This window comes from Hypanus sabinus, chromosome 14 (assembly GCF_030144855.1).
Source record: "Hypanus sabinus isolate sHypSab1 chromosome 14, sHypSab1.hap1, whole genome shotgun sequence".
Lineage (NCBI taxonomy): Eukaryota > Metazoa > Chordata > Chondrichthyes > Myliobatiformes > Dasyatidae > Hypanus > Hypanus sabinus.
In genome coordinates this window covers 15,714,994-15,735,900 of record NC_082719.1, presented here as the reverse complement: position 1 = coordinate 15,735,900, position 20,907 = coordinate 15,714,994, and the positions used below count along the sequence as shown (strand labels likewise).

General features: G+C 42.4%; 1 protein-coding gene across 2 annotated transcripts in view; it reads left to right on the top strand.

The window, feature by feature from the left end:
- ank2b (ankyrin 2b, neuronal) overlaps window positions 1-20,907 on the top strand; it is an 801,710-nt gene that overhangs the window by 461,239 nt on the left and 319,564 nt on the right. For both annotated transcript variants that reach the window (XM_059988791.1, XM_059988792.1), the window contains one exon: window positions 4,174-4,272. In XM_059988791.1, the coding sequence (XP_059844774.1) occupies window positions 4,174-4,272 (99 nt within the window). The remainder of the gene's footprint in view (window positions 1-4,173; window positions 4,273-20,907) is intronic.

Sequence of the window (20,907 nt, the reverse complement as noted above, 5' to 3'; positions counted from 1 at the left end):
CCAACCAATTCTCTATCCACATCAATACCATACCCCCAATACCGTGTGCTTTAAGTCTGCACACTAATCTCCTGTGTGGGACCTTGTAAAAAACTTTTGAAAATCTAAATATACCACATCCACTGGCTCTCCCCTATCCACTCTACTAGTTATATCTTCAAAAAATTCTATAAGATTAGTCAGACATAACTTTCCTTTCACAAATCCATGCTGACTTTGTCCGATGATTTCACCTCTTTCCAAATGTGCTGTTATCACATCTTTGATAACCGACTCTAGCATTTTCCCCACCACCAATGTCAGACTAACTGGTCTATAATTCCCCAGTTTCTCTCTCCCTCCTTTTTTAAAAAGTGGGGTTACATTAGCCACCCTCCAATCCTCAGGAACTAATCCAGAATCTGAGGAGTTTTGAAAAATTATCACTAATGCATCTACTGTTTCTTGGGCTACTTCCTTAAGCACTCTGGGATGCAGACCATCTGGCCCTGGGGATTTATCTGCCTTTAATCTCTTCAATTTACCTAATACCACTTCCCTACTAACATGACCCTCGGTTCCTTACTATTTCCGGAAGATTATTTATGAACTTAGTGAAGACAGAACCAAAGTAGTTATTCAATTGGTCTGCCATGTCTTTGTTCTCTATGATCAATTCACCTGTTTCTGACTGTAAAGGACCTACAATCTTGACCAATCTTTTTCTTTTCATGTATCTATAAAAGCTTTTACAGTCAGTTTTTATGTTCCCTGCCAGCTTTCTCTCATAATCTTTTTTCCCTTTCCTAATTAAGCCCTTTGTCCTCCTCTGCTGGTCTCTGAATTTCTCCCAGTCCTTCAGATGTTGAACAACATTTTCACATAGTATCATATTTAATAGCAAATGAATTGCAAAAACCAACTTCAAAATATATTGCCTATAAAACGTGTTCACCCTCCCTTCTTGGAAGTTTTCATGTTTTCTTGTTTAACAACACTGAATCATAGCAGATTTAATTTGGGTTTTTTGGACACTGATCAACAGAAAAAGACTCTTTCTTTTCAGAATGAAGCAGATCTCTACAAAATGATCTCTACAAAGTGTGCTGCTTTTTTTTGTTAATTTATATTGCTCTTTTGCTCTTTTGGAAGAGGACAGCGAGGCTTTGAGAGGAAGTGTGGTGGCGGCCATTTTCAAATTGTCCAATTGCATCTCAGATCGGAGTTCTGAGAGGCAGCACTGCGCAGGCACATGAGGAGGCCTGGGAAGGAGGGAAGATATAAAAAAGGAGAGACTGAGTGAAGTAGTTCTCTTTTGGAAGAGGACAGCGAGGCTTTGAGAGGAAGTGCGGCGGCGGCCATTTTCAAATTGTCCAATTGCGTCTCAGATCGGAGTTCTGAGAGGCGGGACTGCACAGGCGCGTGAGGAGGCCTGGGAAGGAGGGAAGATATAAAAAGAACGCAGCCTGAAGAAGCGGGCAGCTTCGTTTGCGGGCAGCAGAGTGCGCCGGGAGCAGATTGTAGGGCTTGGGCTCAGGGGGCTTAGGCGGAAGAGGGCACAGTAGGCTTATCTTTTAGTTCTTGTTATTTTTCAGTTTTTCAGGAGGTATGAGTGTGAGGGCAGCTTGTGTTCTCGGTGTTGGATGTGGGAGGTCCTGGAGTCTCCGAGCCTCCCGGACGTCCACATCTGCGCCAGGTGCACCGAACTGCAGCTCCTGAGGGACCGAGTTAGGGAACTGGAGCTGCAGCTCGATGACCTTTGCCTGGTCAGGGAGAGTGAGGAGGTGATAGAGAGGAGTTACAGGCAGGTGGTCACTCCGGGGCCACGGGAGGCAGATAGGTGGGCCACGGTCAGGAAGGGGAAGAGGCAGGTACTAGAGAGTACCCCGGTGGCTGTACCCCTTGACAATAAGTACTCATGTTTGAGTATTGTTGGGGGGGACAGCCTTCCTGGTGGAAGTGACAGTGGCCGGGCCTCCGGCACAGAGGACGGCCCTGTAGCTCAGAAGGGTAGGGATAGAAGAAAGAGGACCATAGTAATAGGGGACTCGATAGTCAGGGGTTCAGACAGGCGGTTCTGTGGAGGTGATCGGGAGTCCCGGATGGTAATTTGCCTCCCTGGTGCCAGGGTTCGGGACGTTTCTGATCGCGTCCAAGATATCCTGAAGTGGGAGGGTGAGGAGCCAGAGGTCGTGGTACATGTAGGTACCAATGACATAGGTAGGAAAGGGGAAGAGGTCCTGAAACGAAGTATAGGGAGTTAGGAAGGCAGTTAAGAAGAAGGACCGCAAAGGTAGTAATCTTGGGATTACTGCCTGTGCCACGCGACAGTGAGATTAGGAATAGAATTAGGTGGAGGATGAATGCGTGGCTGTGGGATTGGAGCAGGGGGCAGGGATTCAAGTTTCTGGATAATTGGGACCTCTTCTGGGGCAGGCGTGACCTGTTCAAGAAGGACGGGTTACACTTGAATCCTGGGGGGACCAATATCCTAGTGGGGAGGTTTGCTAGGGCTACAGGGCAGACTTTAAACTAGTAAGATGGGGGGGTGGGAATCAATTTGAGGAAATCATGGGAGAGGAGGTTAGTTCACCAGTAGAGCAAGTAAATAGACAGTGTGTGCTGTCCTAAATCTGCTCCTAAAACTTATGAGCATTTTATCCTCCTCTCTTCCCTGTTCAGTTCATTTATTTTTGTCTGTCTGACATTGTTTTGTATGTATCATAATTTGTTGCATTTAGAGCAAGTTTAGCCTTTAAACCTAGAATTGTCTGATGTATGTGAGCCCCTGCCATTTGAGGTGTATGCCAATAGGAGCATTTAATTGGTAGTGAGAGTTTATCCCCATTTCCAACACCCACCCACCCCCCCCCCCAGCTATAACAACCTTAAGCAACCCTACACGATTGACTGGTTGGATATTTACATTAATGAGCAAGATTCCAAGTGTACCTTATATAGTGGCAACTGAGTGTAATTCCTGTTCCATAGGATTCTGAATAGGTTATCTGCACTCAAGCATGCGTTGAAAGGGTGCGTTGCAAGTTCAAAATGAATCATGGGAACAATATTTCTCAGACTATGTGATCAATTTAAGGGACGTAATCCCCATGTTCACATTTAGTATTTCTACACTCAAATAGAAATTAGCAAAGTTTCTGTCAGAAGACAGTATTTTGGGAAAGACGTGTGAAAATTAAAGGCATGACAAGGCAAGCTTGCATCAGAAATTGTTCTGGCTCTATAGTTGAACAAACTTTTTTTTTACCTTCATCATTCTTTTAAATTAAGTCCTTGAGTGTTAGTGGTGCTGGCATTTAAATCCAAGGTTCTTTAGAAGTCAGAAATGAGACATAAATCTTGATCATTTTATTAAAGCTTGGAAGAACAGAAACAGAGCAGTGACAGGGGTCTACTACTTGAAGAAGAGGGAAACTAATGATGGAACCTAGCATAAAACAGCTACTTTAATACCCAAAGAAAAGAAAATTTCCATTCAGATCTATAGATAATAATAAACTAATGAGAAAATGCATTCACTTAATGCAGAACAAAGCTCCTGGAGTTTTTCAAAATTATATTTTGTATAACCATGAGAAGCATCTTAAACTGTTATGCATATAAAGACTATTTAAAATACAAGCAGATAATTATTTGTTAAATTGCAAAGGAAATGACCAATTATATGTTCGGATCCAACAGTAAATTTTAATGTCATTTCTAACTGCAAATGTAGAGTTGAGAGTGGGCCAATTCTTGTTATGCTTCCTTTTACATTTTATTAATTGGCTCATTTTCTGATTTAGACATGACAGTCCCACAAACAAAAAAAATAATAACTTTGGGTTAAGTGAGTATAAATATTTCTCCCTAAAATGCAAAATGTCAGATTGAATATTTCTGAAGGAACGTCACTATCTGCCAATATCATTGAAAAACATCAGGGAAGTTAATTGACTGGAATGTTTCTCTGGGCATGCAGCATGACTTTTCTGCCAGTTGATGGGCATCTTAAAATAATGCAAATTTTAGATAGGTGCCAGAAAGCTAGTTAATGGGTTGATGAGATGTTAAACATTTTTCTAGTACTCTGTATCAATCACTGAACAACTAGTAATATTTAAGCCTGAGTTTTGCTATGAATCATTCATTTCATGTATTGTACTGTAAACATTTATTCTTTCTTTGTTTTAGAATGGTTTCACTCCACTCTATATGGCTGCCCAGGAAAATCACATTGAAGTTGTCAAGTTTCTTCTGGAAATTGGAGCTAACCAGAGCACAGCCACTGAGGTAAATGGTTGTATGATAGCATATCAAGTGTCTTCGGAGTCATACAGCACTGAAATGAATTATTCAGCCCCAAGGTTACCTCTGAGGGATCGCCCAATCACTATTGTGAAAACAACTCTCCCCTATTTCTCTTTAAAGCTCTTTTTTCTCTCTTCAGATTGACACCCCTTTGTTTTGATACCCCGTCATGAGGAAGAAGATTCTGATTATCCATCATGTTTTTCATAATTTTATATGCTTTTATCAGCCTTTTTTGTTTCAGGGGAAACAAACCCAGCCTATCCAATCTTGTTCCATAATTTATGTCCCCCAATCTAATCAATTTATAAAGGGTCTCAACCTGAATCATTACCTGTCTATTCTTCTCCATAGATGCTGACTAACCTGCTGAGTTCTTCCAACATTTTAAAGGACAAAGAACAATACAGTACAGGTCATTCAGCCCACAATTTTGTGCCAACCCTTAAACCCTGCCTCCCATATAACCCGCCACCTTAAATTCCTCCATATACCTGTCTAGTAGTCTCTTAAATTTCACTAGTGTATCTGCCTCCACCACTGACTCAGGCAGTGCATTCCTCGTAACGACCACTCTCTGAGTTAAAAACCTTCCTCTAATATCCCCCTTGAACTTCCCACCCCTTACCTTAAAGCCATGTCCTCTTGTATTGAGCAGTGGTGCCCTGGGGAAGAGGCGCTGGCTGTCCACTCTGTCTATTCCCCTTAATACCTTGTATAACTCTAAGATGTCTCCCCTCATCCTCCTCCTCTCCAGAGAGTAAAGCCCTAGCTCCCTTAATCTCTGATCATAATCCATACACTCAAAACCAGGCAGCATCCTGGTAAATCTCCTCTGTACCCTTTCCAATGCTTTCACATCCTTCCTATAGTGAGATGACTAGAACTGGACACTGTACTCCCAAGTGTGGCCTAGGCAGAGTTTTATAGAGCTGCATCATTACCTCGCGACTCTTAAACTCTATCCCTTGACTTATTGAAAGCTAACACTCCATAAGCTTTCTTAACTACCTTATCTATCTGTGAAGCAACTTTAAGGGATCTGTGGACATGTACCCCCAGATCCCTCTGCTCCTCCACACTCCCAAGGATCCTGCCACAGTCCCAAGTTTTCTGTGTGTTGCTCTTGAAATATATTGTTTCTTTCAGGGAACTATGAATTTTAATGCCAAGGTCATCAACACTGCACCATTTGTTTTATATGACCTATCCGACATGCACTTGTTGGGATTAAATGCTATCTGACAATGCCCCACCCAACCACATCTATTTTGCAGTTTTAGATAATATTCCTTGCTATGCCAACACTAACATTCTAGTCATCTGAGTGTTTATTCATTGTGCAAATTGTATTCACATCCAGGTGAACAAAACATGTAATAGGCATGAAAGACCCCAACACCAATCCTTGCATTCAGAGAAACATCCATCCTCCACTGTTCATTTGAGTCCTATAACCAAAATACAATCCAATTTTCAGCCCATAGTGTTCTACCAACCTTTAAACTTACTCCGTAAGACCATAAGATATGTGAGCAAAATTAAGCCATCGAGTCTGCTCCGCCATTCAGTCATAGCTGATCATTTGTTTCCTCCTCTTCAATCCCAGTTCCCAGTGCTCTTCCTATAACCTTTGAACTATGTTCAATCAAGAACCTACCAATCTCTGCCTTAAATACACCCAACAACATGGCTTCCACAGCTGCATGTAGCAAGAAATTCCACAAATTACCACCTGTTGGCTAAAGAAATTTCTCCACATCTCTCTTTTGAAAAGGCGCCCCTCTATCCTGAGGCTGTGCCCTCTTGTCCTAGACTTTCCCACCATGGAAAATATCCTTTCCACATCCACTCTGTCCTGGCCTTTCAACATTCAAAAGGTTTCAGTGAGATCCCTCCTCATCCTTCTGAATTTCAGCGAGTACAGACCCAGAGCCAAAATCTATCTAAGCCTTCCCTCCCACATAAAGCTCCATTGTCTTTCATGTGCCTTTCTAAGTGTATCTTAAACTTCCCTCATGTATCTGCATCTGCCTCCAATACCCGCAGTGCATTACATATACTTACCACTCTGTGTAAAAATCCTGCCTCTGACACCCTACTGATACTTTAAATTATCTTAAAGGTATGCCTCTCGTATTAGCCATATCTGTCCTGGGATTCCCCCTCTTGGAATCCAGCACCAACCTGACTTTTCCATATTATAATATAGTCCTAACAATAGTTACAACTATTGTAATATTGCCCATTTGGCATGCATTTACTATCTCCCATTGTACTTTGTAGAGCACATTCTTACTACTGTTTGGGGGTCTGAATCTAATTCCTATCAAGGTCTTTTTACCGTTGCCTTTCTTTAACTCTATCCACAATGATTCATCACTTTCTGATCCTATGTCACCTCTTTCTAATGATTTGATTTCGCTGTTTATCAACAGAGCCACACCACCCCCTCTGCCTTCCTGCCTGTCCTTGCACATTCAAGCTCCCAGCTATAATCTTCATTCAGCCACGATTGTATGATGGCTATAACATCATACCTGCCAATCTTGTGCTACAAGTTCATCTACCTTATTCCGTATACTGGGTGCATTCAAATATAAAGCCTTCAGTCCGGTATTCACCTTTTTCGATTTTGTCTGATTTTTATGCTGTAGTTCATCCTGCTGACTGCAATTTTGCCCTGTCATTAGCCTCTGCTTACTGGATGTCTCACTACACATTGCCTCTGTTTGTAGACCAACAACCTCATCTTCAGCATGATCACTGCAGTTCCCAACCCCTGCCAAATTAGTTTAAATCCATCCAAACAACTCTAGCCAACCTGTCTGCACAGATATGATATTCCATTGTCTTCTCAGGAAGCTAGGCCCTGTACTTTGGAGTTAATTTCCCATCTCCTCGATTGCATGTGATTCAAAGTATTAAGGACTTTGGAAGCCTCCTCTCCAGAGGATCCCCACAATAGCACATTATATAATGAGGTACTTGAATGTTGGTAAATAGGACACATTGGTACAAATCCCATGCCATCACACTCTGGCAGATAATAAGACCATGGACATATCCATGTGGAAACTGTGTAAAAGTGTACTGAAGGAAGCTAACTGATCTACATTACTCACTATTAGGAATGGAGAGGAAAGCATTAGCCAAAACAAAACAGCATAATATCTGTCGGTGCCTCTAGAAAAATTCTTAATCGAGGTCACAAAATCTGAAACAGCTCTGGCCAGCTGAGGGGCAAATCTGTGTAGCTGGCTATAACTAATGGTCATAAACCATGAAACATCAGGTTTCTGAACTGGCCAAACGAGGCAATTATAAGAGGATGAAGCAGGATGAAGGACCCCCCAGTTTTAGGAGGGAATTGATTAAGTACTATTTGCAAGGGCAAGAGTATAAAGACAGGTTCCCATTTTGCCTTTCCAACCAAAATAGGCACCTTCCGAATACCAAAAGCAAATTTGCCAATGGGTGTTCTGACATTAACAAATCAATTCCCAAGATGTTTTCAGGTACCTGGAAGGTTAGTACATATACAGCCCAAGGAGCTCCCTTGCCAATCGTGAGATGGACAACATCAATAACCAATCCTCCATATACCTGAATACACACTCACTTCCCTGTATATAGAAGGAGACGAAGGGTCTCACCCCGAAACATCGACTGTACTTCTTCCTATAGATGCTGCCTGGCCTGCTGCGTTCCACCAGCATTTTGTGTGTGTCCCCTGTTTAGAGATTTGGATTCACCTGTTATAAGGTAACCTCAGCCCCAGTGTCCACCAGGGCGATTCACCAATGCTTATTGCAAAAGGTAATAGGTGTGTCTGACCTCGAGTCTCGCTCTGGGACACCAGAAATATGAGTTGCCCTTATAGCAACAGTGATGGTCCCACAGCCCTGTCCATACTGTCACCATGGTTTGGACATGGCCCAAGTGTAGACTGAGGGACACTGAAGCGGGTCGATATTTCCACAGATTTTAATGCAAACAGTTTTAAAGGGAAAAGAAAACAATAAACTCTAGGCCAAACAGGACTGTTAGCTAAAACTCTCAAATGGTGAACAAAGCCTGCACTGCAACTGAAAAGAATAACTAAATACAAAACGAATACCGCTCGTCTTCAGAGTCCGTTGACCTGACGGTCCAATTTCTCAGGCAAGGTGCAATGCAGGCAGCAAAGTGTTGCCGTGCCCATGTCCTAGTCTCGACAAAAACTGCGACAAAATGAATGGAGTTAAATACTATCGCAATGCAATAATAGTTAGACAACACATCCATATTCATGAGTGCAATTGCCGAATCTGATGTGCTACTGAATCAGTGGTTGTGACACATACCTGTAGATGACTGTTAAATAACCTACTATCCAGAGTCCAAATCCCCTAACTCTGGATATAATCAGAGAGCTATTGTATCTATAAATTAAGGTATACACATGGGAGGTGAGATTAACTCATGTATTCACATTGAAGAGAGAGAGATCAATGCACATGCATAGTGAACAATTCAATGTGTGTGCCTAGTGAACAGATTAATGTGTATGCATAATGAGCAGATCAATGCGCATGCGTTGTGAACAGATCAATGCGCCTGTATAGTGAACAGATAAATGTGCAAGCCTACTGAACAGTTCAATATACAAGCCTAGTAAACAGATCGATGTGTATGCATAGTGAACAGATCAATGCGCATGCATATTGAACAGATCAATGAGCATGTGTAGTGAACAGATCAATGTGCAAGCCTACTGAACAGTTCAATATGCAAGCCTATGTATCAATATCAATTCACTATGCACCTGTATAGTGAACAGATCAATGTGCAAGCCTAGTGAACAGATAAAGGTGCAAGCCTACTGAACAGTTCAATATGCAAGCCTAGTGAACAGATCAATGCACATGCATAGTGAATATATCAATGAGTATGTGTAGTGAACAGATCATTGCGCAAGTGTAGTGCACAGGTGTCGTTATCGGTCCATAATCAGTGCTAAGGGGAGTCAGCACTAAAAGAAATAATCCTTACATTCCACTTCCTCCCCCTTTTGATAAATTAACATTAAGATGTACATGTAACAAAATATTCAATTTCCCTTTAACAAACATTCAAATAATCATGCTTTCACAATAACAGTCCAGAACTAACCTTACTATAATAAAGATCCATTCTTTTGGATGGCGCTTTGTTTCTTTCAGGATAGGGCCTCTAGACCTGTGGCGTGGCACCTGGCTTGGCCAACTTTCTCTGTTGCAGATGCCACATTGCTGTTAGTGACATGACCATCACTGAGAAGTAGGTCTGGTGGTGTTAATGTATCTGTCTCATTGGATGCAGTCAATTCAGGTGTGTTCTTCAGCTGAGCATCCAGTACCTAGTACACATGACATCTCCATTTAAGATCTCCAACATCCACTGTGAAGGTCAGTGGTACAGTTCTTGTAGCTATCCTACCGGATGTCTGTTTGTCTTCTTGGTTATCCCACGCTAGGACTTCCTGTCCAATCTTGAAATTCCTTGCTGGTTTACTTGGGACTGTCTGAACTGTTTAATCTGCACTTCCCTACGTAGATCTGGTTTCAGGAGGACTATGTGAGATCTCAGATTCCTGCTCATGAATAGCATTGCAGGTGTTTGATTCGTCATTGCATGAACAGAGTTCCAATAGACAAAAAGGAAATTGTGCTGTAGAGAAATGTCCTTTAAAGCTTTAATGGACTTCTTGAAGGTTTGGATAAACCTTTCAGCTAATCTATTCACTGCTGGGTGGTGAGCAGCTGACTTGAAATGTCTGATGCCATTTTTCTTCATGAACAGTCTGAACTCTTCTGACATGTATAGCGGTCCGTTGTCACTCACAATTTGTTCAAATAAGCCATTTCTGGAGACTATAGTACTCAGAGCAGAAACAGTCATTTCTGACATGGTTGACTTCATTGGTACAACCTCTGGCCATTTCAAATGAGCGTTCACAGCAATCAGAAACATAGAGTCCATGAATGGCCCAGCAAAGTCAATATGCACTTTTTTAGCATGGTGAAGACGTCCACTCCCACGATTGTAACTGTGCTTGTGGGGGTGCATTTTGAACTTTCTGGCAACCTGAACAGCTTTTGGTCAAGTCTTCAATCTGCCTATCCCCGGCTACCACACGAAGATCCAGGTGAGACACTTTGTTTTTACTGTACCTCGGTGTCCTTTTCTGACACACTGATGTGCAGTTTAGAGGGAACAACAACACAAGATCTACACATCAGGGTTATTTGACATATAGAGAATTGGCCTTGTCTGCTTGAGAACTCTGGAAACATAGGATTACTATGAGCTGGCCATCATTTCATGGTGATGTCATAGACTTTTGACAATGTCAGGTTATTCCTTGTTTCCCTTTGTCTTTCAAAATTCATTACTGCCAACTGGTCCATTAATGCTGTGTGGAACACCTCGGTTGGGTCACAGTATGAAGACTTTTCTTCTTCAGTTGTCAGCAGCGGAAGACATGACAGGCTGTCTGCATTGCTATTTTGTTTGGTACACTTGAACACTACGTCACAAGAGTGGGCTCCCAGGAAAAGTGTCCAACATCGTAACCGGTTAGCAGACACCACTGAGATTCCCTTCCTGGGACTGAAAATGAACATGAGGCACTGGTGGTTTATCACGAGAGTAAATCTTTTTCTGTAAGGTAGTGGTAGAAGTTCTTTACTCCCTATACTAGACTAAGGGAAACTTGGTTGACCTGTGTGTAGTTGCATACTGCGTAAGTCAGTGATCTTGAAGCAAATATAATCGGGCATTCAGATCCATCTTTCATTGAGTGTGAAAAAATGGCTCCAACACTATAAGTGGATGCATTGCACGCCAGTCTGATGTGTAGAGACGGATCATATTAGGTGAGCAGATCATCTTATGATACTGATCTCTTTGTTTCCTTGAGTACTCTTTTACATCTCTCTGTCCATTCCCACATTGCTCTTGTTGGTGTCAGTATGTTCAATCGGTGCTGCACTGTAGCAATGTTTGGGAGGAACCGGTGGTAGTAGTTTACAAGACCCAAGTATGACCTGAATTGTGACACAGTTACCAGTTTAGATGCCTGCAGAACTGCTTTAATATTCTCTTCTGACATTTGTAAGCCATGCTTGTCAATGGCATGTCCACAGTATGAGATTTCATTCTTGAAAATCTCACATTTCTGTCTCTTTGCACACAGACATAGTCACTCAGCCTGGTAAGCACTTCATCAAGTTTCCAGAGGTGCTCTTCATCATTCTTACCAGTCACAATGATGCCATCAAGGTAACATTGTGCTCCTGGGATACCTGGATCACTTAGTCCATTGCTCTTTGTCTAATTGCAGGAGCTGATGCAATACCAAAGATTATCCTGGAGCAGTCCCTTGTGAGTTTTGATTGTGAGGGACTTCCTGCTTCACTTCTCAATTTACAATTGCAGATAGGCTTGTGACAAGTCAATTTTTGGAAACCTCCCCTCATCTGCCAAAGATGCAAAAATGTCTTCTATTGATGGCAGGGACAGCACAGTACACAGGACAGGGTTAATGCTCATTTTGAAGTCCCCTCAAATGCGAACTGCTCTAGCCTTCCCTTTCTTGATGACTGGGACAACGGGCATGGCCCAAATGCTCCACTCGAGCTTGGAGAGAATTCAGATGCCTCCAAGCTCTGAAGTTCAGCATCCACTTTAGGACATAGTGTGTAAGGCATTGGAAGCACATTATGGAATCATGGTGTTGTCTGCTTCATCCAGTTCAAATCTGGCCTTCATGCCTTTGAATTTACCAATACCCTTCTCAAACACTTTCCCATCAGCATTGAGCAGCTGTGACAGCCTCTGGTTATTGCTTCCATTTGGGCTGCAGTTGCCTGTTGATGACACTTTGAGAGCTTTGATTTAGTTGGTGGTGGGTGTGTGGAATGCACTGCCAGTGGTAGTGGTAGAAGCAGATACAATGGGGTCTTTTAATAGGGTCTTTGATAGGTACATGGAGCTTAGAGAAATAGAGGGCTATACACTGGGGAAATTCTAGGCATTTTCTAGAGTAGGTTGCGTGGTCGGCACAAAGTTGTGGGCCGAAGGGCCTGTAATGTGCCGCAAATTTCTATGTTCTATGACCCTAATGGAGCCAACAAGATGTCTCCTCTCTGTAAAGATCCCTATTCTGTCAATCAGGTGCGCATACCAAGGAGGAAGGAGACAGCCTCAGAGCTGTTAAAGGCATTATTGTTTTAAATGGCAGATTGTGTTGCCATATCACGGAGGTTTGAAATAAGATCATAAGACATAGGAGCAGAATTAGGCTATCCGGCCCATTGAGTCTGCTTCACCATTCAAACATGGCTGATCCTTTCATCCCCCTCCTCAGTCCCATTCCCTGGCCTTCTGTCTGTAACCTTTGATGCCATATCCAATTAAGAACCTATCAAGCACTGCCTTAAATATATCCAATGACCTGGCTTCCACAGCTGCATGTGGTAATAAATTCCACAAATTCACCCTCCTCTGGCTAAAGAAATTTCTCGGCATCTCTGTTTTAAATGGACACTCCTCTATCCTGAGGCTGTGCCCTCTTGTTCTAAACTCCTCCACCATGGGAAACATTCTTTTCAGATCAACTCTTCCAAGGGCTTTCAACATTCAAAGCGTTTCAATGAGATCCCCCCCATATCATCCTAATTTGCAGCGAGTACAGACCCTGAGCCATCAAACGTTCCTCACATGATAACCCTTTCATCCTCAGAATTATCCTTCTGAACCTCCACTGGACCCTCTCCAATGCCAGCACACCTTTTCTTAGATGAGGAGCCCAAAACTGTTCAGAATACTCAAGGTAGGGCCTCACCAATGCCTTATGGCTGCATGGTGTGCCGACAACAACCTGGCCCTTAATACCCAGAAGACCAAGGAGATCATTGTGGATTTCAGGCGTGTTAGGAGTCACACTCACGTTCCCATCTACATCAACGGAGCTGTAGTGAAGCATGTATCAAGCTTCAGATTCCTTGGTGTCCACATTTCCGAGGATATCACCTGGTTTCTGAACTCCTCCATCCTGATCAAAAAGGCACAACAGCACCTTTATTTCCAGCGGAGCATCAAGAAAGCTCACCTCCATCCCAGGATACTGACGGACTTTTACTGCTGTACCATTGAGAGCGTACTCACCAACTGCATCTCAGTGTGGTATGGCAATTGTCCCGTATCAGACTGCAAAGCACTCCAGTGTGTGGTGAAAACTGCCCAGCAGATTATCAGCACCCAATTGCCCACCATTGAGAACATCTACCATAAACATTGCCTGGGCAGGGCGAAAGGCATTATCAAGGATGCATCTAAACCTACCCATGGGCTTTTTACTCTCCGGTAGGCACTACAGGAGCCTCTGCTCCCATACGAGCAGGCACAGGAAGAGCTTCTTCCCTGAGGCTGTGACCCTGCTGAACCTCACATCACAGTGCAAAGCAGTATTGCACCAATACTGTCTCAGTACTTTTTTATTTGTGTGGTGTAGCACTTATTTTTTATTCGCAGTTATTTTGTAAATAACACTTTTCTTTACATTTCTGGTTAGATGCCAACTGCAATTCATTGGCTTTGTATCTGTACTCGGCACAATGACAATAAAGTTGAATCTATCAATAAAGTCTTGGTATCACATCCCTGCTCTTGTATTCAAGACCGCTTGAAATGAATACTAGCATTGCATCTGCCTTCCTCAACACTGACTCTACCTGCAGGCTGACCTTTAGGGGGTTCTGCACAAGGACTCCAAAGTCCCTTTGCATCCCAGATGTTTGGATTTTCTCCCCCTTTAGAAAATACTCTGCACATTTATTTCTACTACCAAAGTTGATAACAATGCATTTTGCAACATTGTATTTCATTTGCCATTCTCTTGCCCATTCTCCTAATCTACCTAAGACCTTCTGCAGACTACCTATTTCCTCAACACTATCTGCCCCTCCACCAATCTTCGGATCATCTGCAAATTTGGTGACAAAGCCATCTATCTATTCCATCATCTAAATCATTGATATACAACATAAAAAGAAGTGATTGCAACACCGATCCCTGCAGAACACCACTTGTCATTGGCAGCCAATCAGAAAAGGATCCTTTTATTTCCACTTGTTGTCCCCTACCAATCAGTCAATGCTCTAACCATTTCAGTAACTTTCTTGTATACCATGGGCCCTTAACGTGGTAAGCAGCCTCATGTGTGGCTCCATGTCAAAGATCTTCTGCAAGTCCAAATATACAACATCCACTGCATCCTCTTTATCTAACCTGCATGTAACCTCCACATAAATTTACCCAACAGATTTGACTAGCAAGATTTTCCCTTAATTAAACTATGTTGATTTTGTCCTATCTTGTCCTGTGTCACCAAGTATTCCTTAACCTTATCCTTAACAACTGACTCTAACATCTTCCCAACCACGGAGGTCAGGCTAACTGGTCTATAATTTCCTTCCTGCTGCCTTCCAACTTTCTTAAAGAGTGGAGTGACATTTACAATTTTCCAGTCATCTGTCACCATGCCAGAGACCAATGATTTTTGAAAGATTGTTACAATGCCTCCACAATCTCTACCACTACTTCTTTCAGAACCCTGGAGTGCAGTTTATCTGGTCTGGGTGACTTATGTACCATTAGGTCTTTCAGCTTTTTGAGCACCTTCTCCATTGTTGTAGTAACTGCACTCACTCCTCTTCCCTCACACTCTTCACCATCTCCAGCAGGGTTTTCTAGGTATAAGGAGACACATCCCAATCCTGAGGGGCGGGCTGGTGAGCTCGGACAGCTCATACGCCTGACCAGCCAGCAATTCAGGCAGGAGCAATGGATCTGTCATTAGTGAACCTAACTGAATCAGGTCATGCATATTAAAATATAGTTGAATGGCCCTTAAACCCCATAGGTTGGTGAGTCAGCTGGGCAAGAATTGCCCTGGCCACTGGTGCAGCTTTTGGGCTAAATTGTGTAACTTGGTGGTAGTGTAGTTACAGATAATGATCTTGGTTGTGGTAGGGATAGCTCCTGCAGCTTGATTCCTCTTTAATTGTTACATGCCAAAGAGGGTGCACCTTGATTACATTGCTTTCATCCTCATTGAAATCATTATCGTACCGAATAGCCCCATCCCAATTATCTGGGTCCCAATCCTACAGCAGGCTCATAGATCGAACCTTTACAGGATGCACTGCCAAGCAGCTGTGGCGCATGAGACACTTTTGCATTACGGTAGCCAATGTAAATGCCATGGCAGTCTCTTTAACTTTCAGTGTTCAGTGTTCTCCTGCACTGTCCGTGCTGCTTCACTTAAAATTGTGTTCTGAGAACTCAAAGAGGTCAGCTTGCGCTGCTGTCACTTGCTTTCCTTACAAAGCTCTGATTTTTTAGTACTCCTCTGCCACAATACAGCCATAAAAACAATGCTCCGATTTGAGGCAGAGAATTTCTCTTAGAGGGAAAAGCAGTATGCTTAAAACATTGTGATACTACACATGGAAGCTTAACATCAGACAATTTAACAAATATCTTCTCTGAACATTCGGAAGGACTCCATTTACTTTGAGCATTAGGTAGTGATCCAAAAACCTCGGAGTTAACTGTCCATCCAGAGACCTGATAAGTATTGGGTATGGTATTGCTCAACTTGGTCATCCAACTCCCCAACATAAGCCTAATTTATTATTATAAAATACACAATGCAAATAAACCACACAAAATACTACTGTACATAGCAATTCTCAAAGATATTTGGGCTCATGATTCTTCGTCACCACTTGATTGTTGCTGCCAGAGAAACTCTGAATTCTGAATCGTGAAACTACCCCTGGGTTTCAGGCACCAGCCGCAATCACACTCGTGGTTGAAGACCAAAGAAAATTCAAAAAATAGCCCAATATATCCACAAGCATCATGAACTCAGAGACAGACAAACTCTTTGATCGTTTGTTCTCAGGTCATTAACACAACCTGATTTTTACAAAATGTGTGTTCATTAACACAGCATTCAGCATACCCTCATAAATCAATCAGGCATTTTAATAGTCACTCTTTGTCAAGTCAAGTCAAGTCACTTTTTAATTGTCATTTTGACCATAACTGCTGGTACAGTACACAGTAAAAATGAGACAACGTTTTTCAGGACCATGGTGTTACATGAAACAGTGCAAATACTAGATGGAACTATGTAAAAAAAAACACAGAAAAATAAACTACACTAGACTACAGACCTACCCAGGGCTGCATAAAGTGCACAAAACAGTGCAGGCATTATGATAAATAATAAACCAGACAACACAGCAGTAACTTGCGTCAGTCCAGACTCTGGGTATTGAGGAGTCTGATAGCTTGTGGGAGGAAACTGTTACATAGTCTGGTCGTTAAAGCCCGAATGCTTCGGTGCCTTTTTCCAGATGGCAGGAGGGAGAAGACTTTGTATGAGGGGTGCATGGGTCCTTCATAATGCTGTTTGCTTTTCGGATGCAGTGTGTAGTGTAAATGTCCGTAATGGTGGGAAGGAAGACCCCCGACGATTTTCTCAGCTGTCCTCAGCTGGGAACCCCAGCTGCAGGGTCTTGCTCATTAGTCTTCCAATGTCCAGACACAGTACATTCCTTGGGCTTAGAAAGTACATTAATGTTTACACATAAGCAATAATTCGAATAAAAAAAAATACATCAAATCACATGACAGACATTCTCTGTGTTTACTAACAAACAGACATTTAGACACTAACAGACCTACAGACTTCACATGTTACATAATCAGAAAACAGTAAGTTTGTCATTGGCTGTGACAGACATTCATTCATTATTTGCAAATCACATATAAGCCATTATAACCATATAGCAATTACAGCATGGAAATAGGCCATCTTGGCCCTTCTAGTCCATGCCAAATGCTTACTGTCACCTAGTGCCACTGACCTGCAGTCAGCCCATAACCCTTCATTCTTTTCCTTTCCATATACCCATACAATTTTACTTTAAATGACAACATCAAACCTGCCTCTACCACTTCTACTGGAAGCTCATTCCACACAGCTACCACTCTCAGAGTAAAGAAATTCCCCTTCGTGTTACCTCTAAACTTTTGCCCCTAACTCTCAACTCATGTGCTCTTGTTTGAATCTCCCCTACTCTCAATGGAAAAAACTCACCACGTTAACTCTATTTATCCCTCTCATAAATTTAAATACCTCAATCAAGTCACCCCTCAACCTTCTATGCTCCAAAGAATAAAGAACCAATTTGTTCAACCTTTCTCTTTAACTTAGGTGCTGAAACCCAGGTAACATTCTAGTAAATCTTCTCTGTACTCTCTTGATGTCTTTCCTACAATTCGGTGACCAGAACTGTACACAATACTCCAAATTTGGCCTCACCAATGCCTTGTACAATTTTAACATTACATCCCAACTCCTATACTCAGTGCTCTGATTTATAAAGGCCAGCATACCAAAACCTTTCTTCATCACCCTATCCACATGAGATTCCACCTTCAGGGAACTATGCACCATTATTCCTAGATCACTCGGTTCTATTGCATTCTTCAATGCCCTACCATTTAACATGTATGTCCTATTTTGATTATTCCTACCAAAATGTAGCGCCTCACACTTATCAGCATTAAACTCCATCTGCCATCTTTCAGCCCACTCTTCTAATTGGCCTGAATCTCTCTGCAAGCTTTGAAAACCTACTTCATTATCCACAACTCCACATATTTAGTATCATCTACATACTTACTAATCCAATTTACCATCCCATCATCCAGATCTTTAATGTATATGACAAACAACATTGGACCCAGTACAGTTCCCTGAGGCACACCACTAGTCACCGGTCTCCAACCTGACAAACAGTTATCCACCACTACTCTCTGGCATCTCCCATCCAACCAATGTTGAATCCATTTTACTTCTTCAATATTAACACCTAAATATTGAAGCTTTCTAACTAACTTTACATGTGGAACCTTGTCAAAGGCCTTACTGAAGTCTATATAGACAACATCCACCGCTTTACCCTCGTCAACCTTCCTAGTAAACTCTTCAAAAAATTCAATAAGATTTGTCAAGCATGACCTTTCAGGCACAAACCCATGTGGACTGTTCCTAATCAGACCCTGTCTATCCAGATAATTACATATACCATCTCTCAGAATACGTTCCATTAATTTACCCACCACTGACATCAAACTTACAGGCCTATAATTGCTAGGTTTATGCTTAGAACCCTTTTTAAACAATGGAACAACATGAGCAATACGCCAATCCTCTGGCACCATCCCCATTTCTAATGACATTTGAAATATTTCTGTCAGAGCCCCTGCTATTTTTACACTAACCTCCCTCAAGGTCCAAGGGCATATCCTGTCAGGACCCGGAGATTTATCCACTTTTGTATTCCTTTAAAGCACCAGTACTTCCTCCTCTTTAATCATCATAGTTTCCATAACTTCCCTACTTGTTTCCCTTACCTTACACAATTCAATATCCTTCTCCTTAGTGAATACCGAAGACAATAAATTGTTCAAAATCTCCCCCATCTCTTTTGGCTCCACACATAGCTGTCCACTCTGATTCTCTCAGGAGCCAATTTTATCCCTCACTATCCTTTTGCTATTAATATAACTGTAGAAACCCTTTGGATTTATTTTCACCTTACTTGCCAAAGCAACCTCATATCTTCTTTTAGCTTTTCTAATTTCTTTCTTAAGAATCTTTTTACGTTCTTTATATTCCTCGAGCATCTCATTTACTCCATGCTGCCTATACTTATTGTAGATCTCTCTCTTTTTCTGAACCAAATTCCAATATCCCTTGAAAACCATGGCTCTCTCAAACTTTTAACCTTTCCTTTCAACCTAACAGGAACATAAAGATTCTGTACCCTCAAAATTTCACCTTTAAATGACCTCCATTTCTCTATTACCTCCTTCCTATAAAACAAATTGTCCCAATCCACTCCTTCAAAATCCTTTCACATCTCCTCAAAGTTAGCCTTTCTCCAATCAAAAATCTCAACCCTGGGTCCAGTCCTATCCTTCTCCATAATTATATTGAAACTAATGGCTTTGTGATCACTGGACCCGAAGTGCTCTCCAACATATACCTCCGTCACCTGACCTATCTCATTCCCTAACAGGAGATCCAACACTGCCCCTTCCCTAGTTGGTACCTCTATGTATTGCTGCAAAAAACTATCCTGCACACATTTTACAAACTCCAAACCAACCAGCCCTTTTACAGTATGGGTTTCCCAGTCTATGTTTGGAAAATTAAAATCTCCCACAATCACAAACCTGTGCTTACGTCAAATATCTGCTATCTCCTTACAAATTTTACAGCTCCTCCAATTCTCTCTTCCCATTAGGTGGTCTATAATACACCCCTATAAGTGTTACTGCACCTTTCCCATTTCTCAATTCCACCCACGTAGTCTCCCTAGACGAGCCCTCTAATCTATCCTGCTAGAGCACCGCTGTAATATTTTCTCTGACAAACAATGCAACACCTCCCCCTCTTGTCCCTCTGATTCTATCACACCTGAAGCAACGAAATCCAGGAATATTTAGTTGCCAATCGCACCCCTCCTGCAACCATGTTTCACTAATAACTACAACATCATATTTCCGGGTATCAATCATGCTCTAAGCTCATCCATCTTTCTTACAATGCTCCTAGCATTAAAATAAATGCATTTAAGAAATTCCCCACCTCTTCCTCTCTGTTTATCTCTCACGGTGCAAACAACTTTACTATCTTGTTTTTCTTCCTTCTCCCATACATCTGTTCCTACATTCTGGTTCCCCTCCCCCCTTGTATCTAGTTTAAATCCACTGGAGCCACTCTAGCAAACCTACCTGCAAGAATATTTGTCCCCCTCCAGTTCAGATGTGAACAATCCCACCGGAACAGGTCCCACCTTCCCTGGAAACTGCCGAATTATCTATAAATCTGAAGCCCTCCCTCCTGCACCATTTCTTCAGCCACGTGTTGATCTGCACTATCTTACTATTTCTAAACCCACCTGCACGTGGCACTGGTAGCAATTGTGAGATTGCTATCCTGGAGGTCCTGTCCTTTAACTTGGTGCCTAACTCCCTAAGCTCACCTTTCAGGACCTCCTCTCTCTTCCTACCCACCTCATTGGTCCCTACATGGACCATGACATCCGGCTGCTCACCCTCCCTCTTGAGAATACTGAGAACTTGATCCAAGATATCATGGACCCTGGGACCAGGGAGGCAACAGACCATCCGGGATTCTCGACCTCTTCCACAGAACCTCCTGTCTGTCCCCCTAACTATCGAATCCCCTATCACTACTGCTCTCCTCTTTTCCCTCCTTCCCTTCTGAGCTGAGGGTCCAGTCTTGGTGCCAGAGACGCAGCTACTGTGACTTGTCCCTGGTAGGTCATCCCCACCAACAGTATCCAAAATGGCATACTTATTATTGATGGGAACGGCCACAAGGGTGCCCTGTTCATTCTGTCTAATCCCCTTCCCTCTCCTGACAGTCACCCAACTACCTGTCTCCTGACTCTTAGGGGTGACTAGCTCCCTGTAACTCCT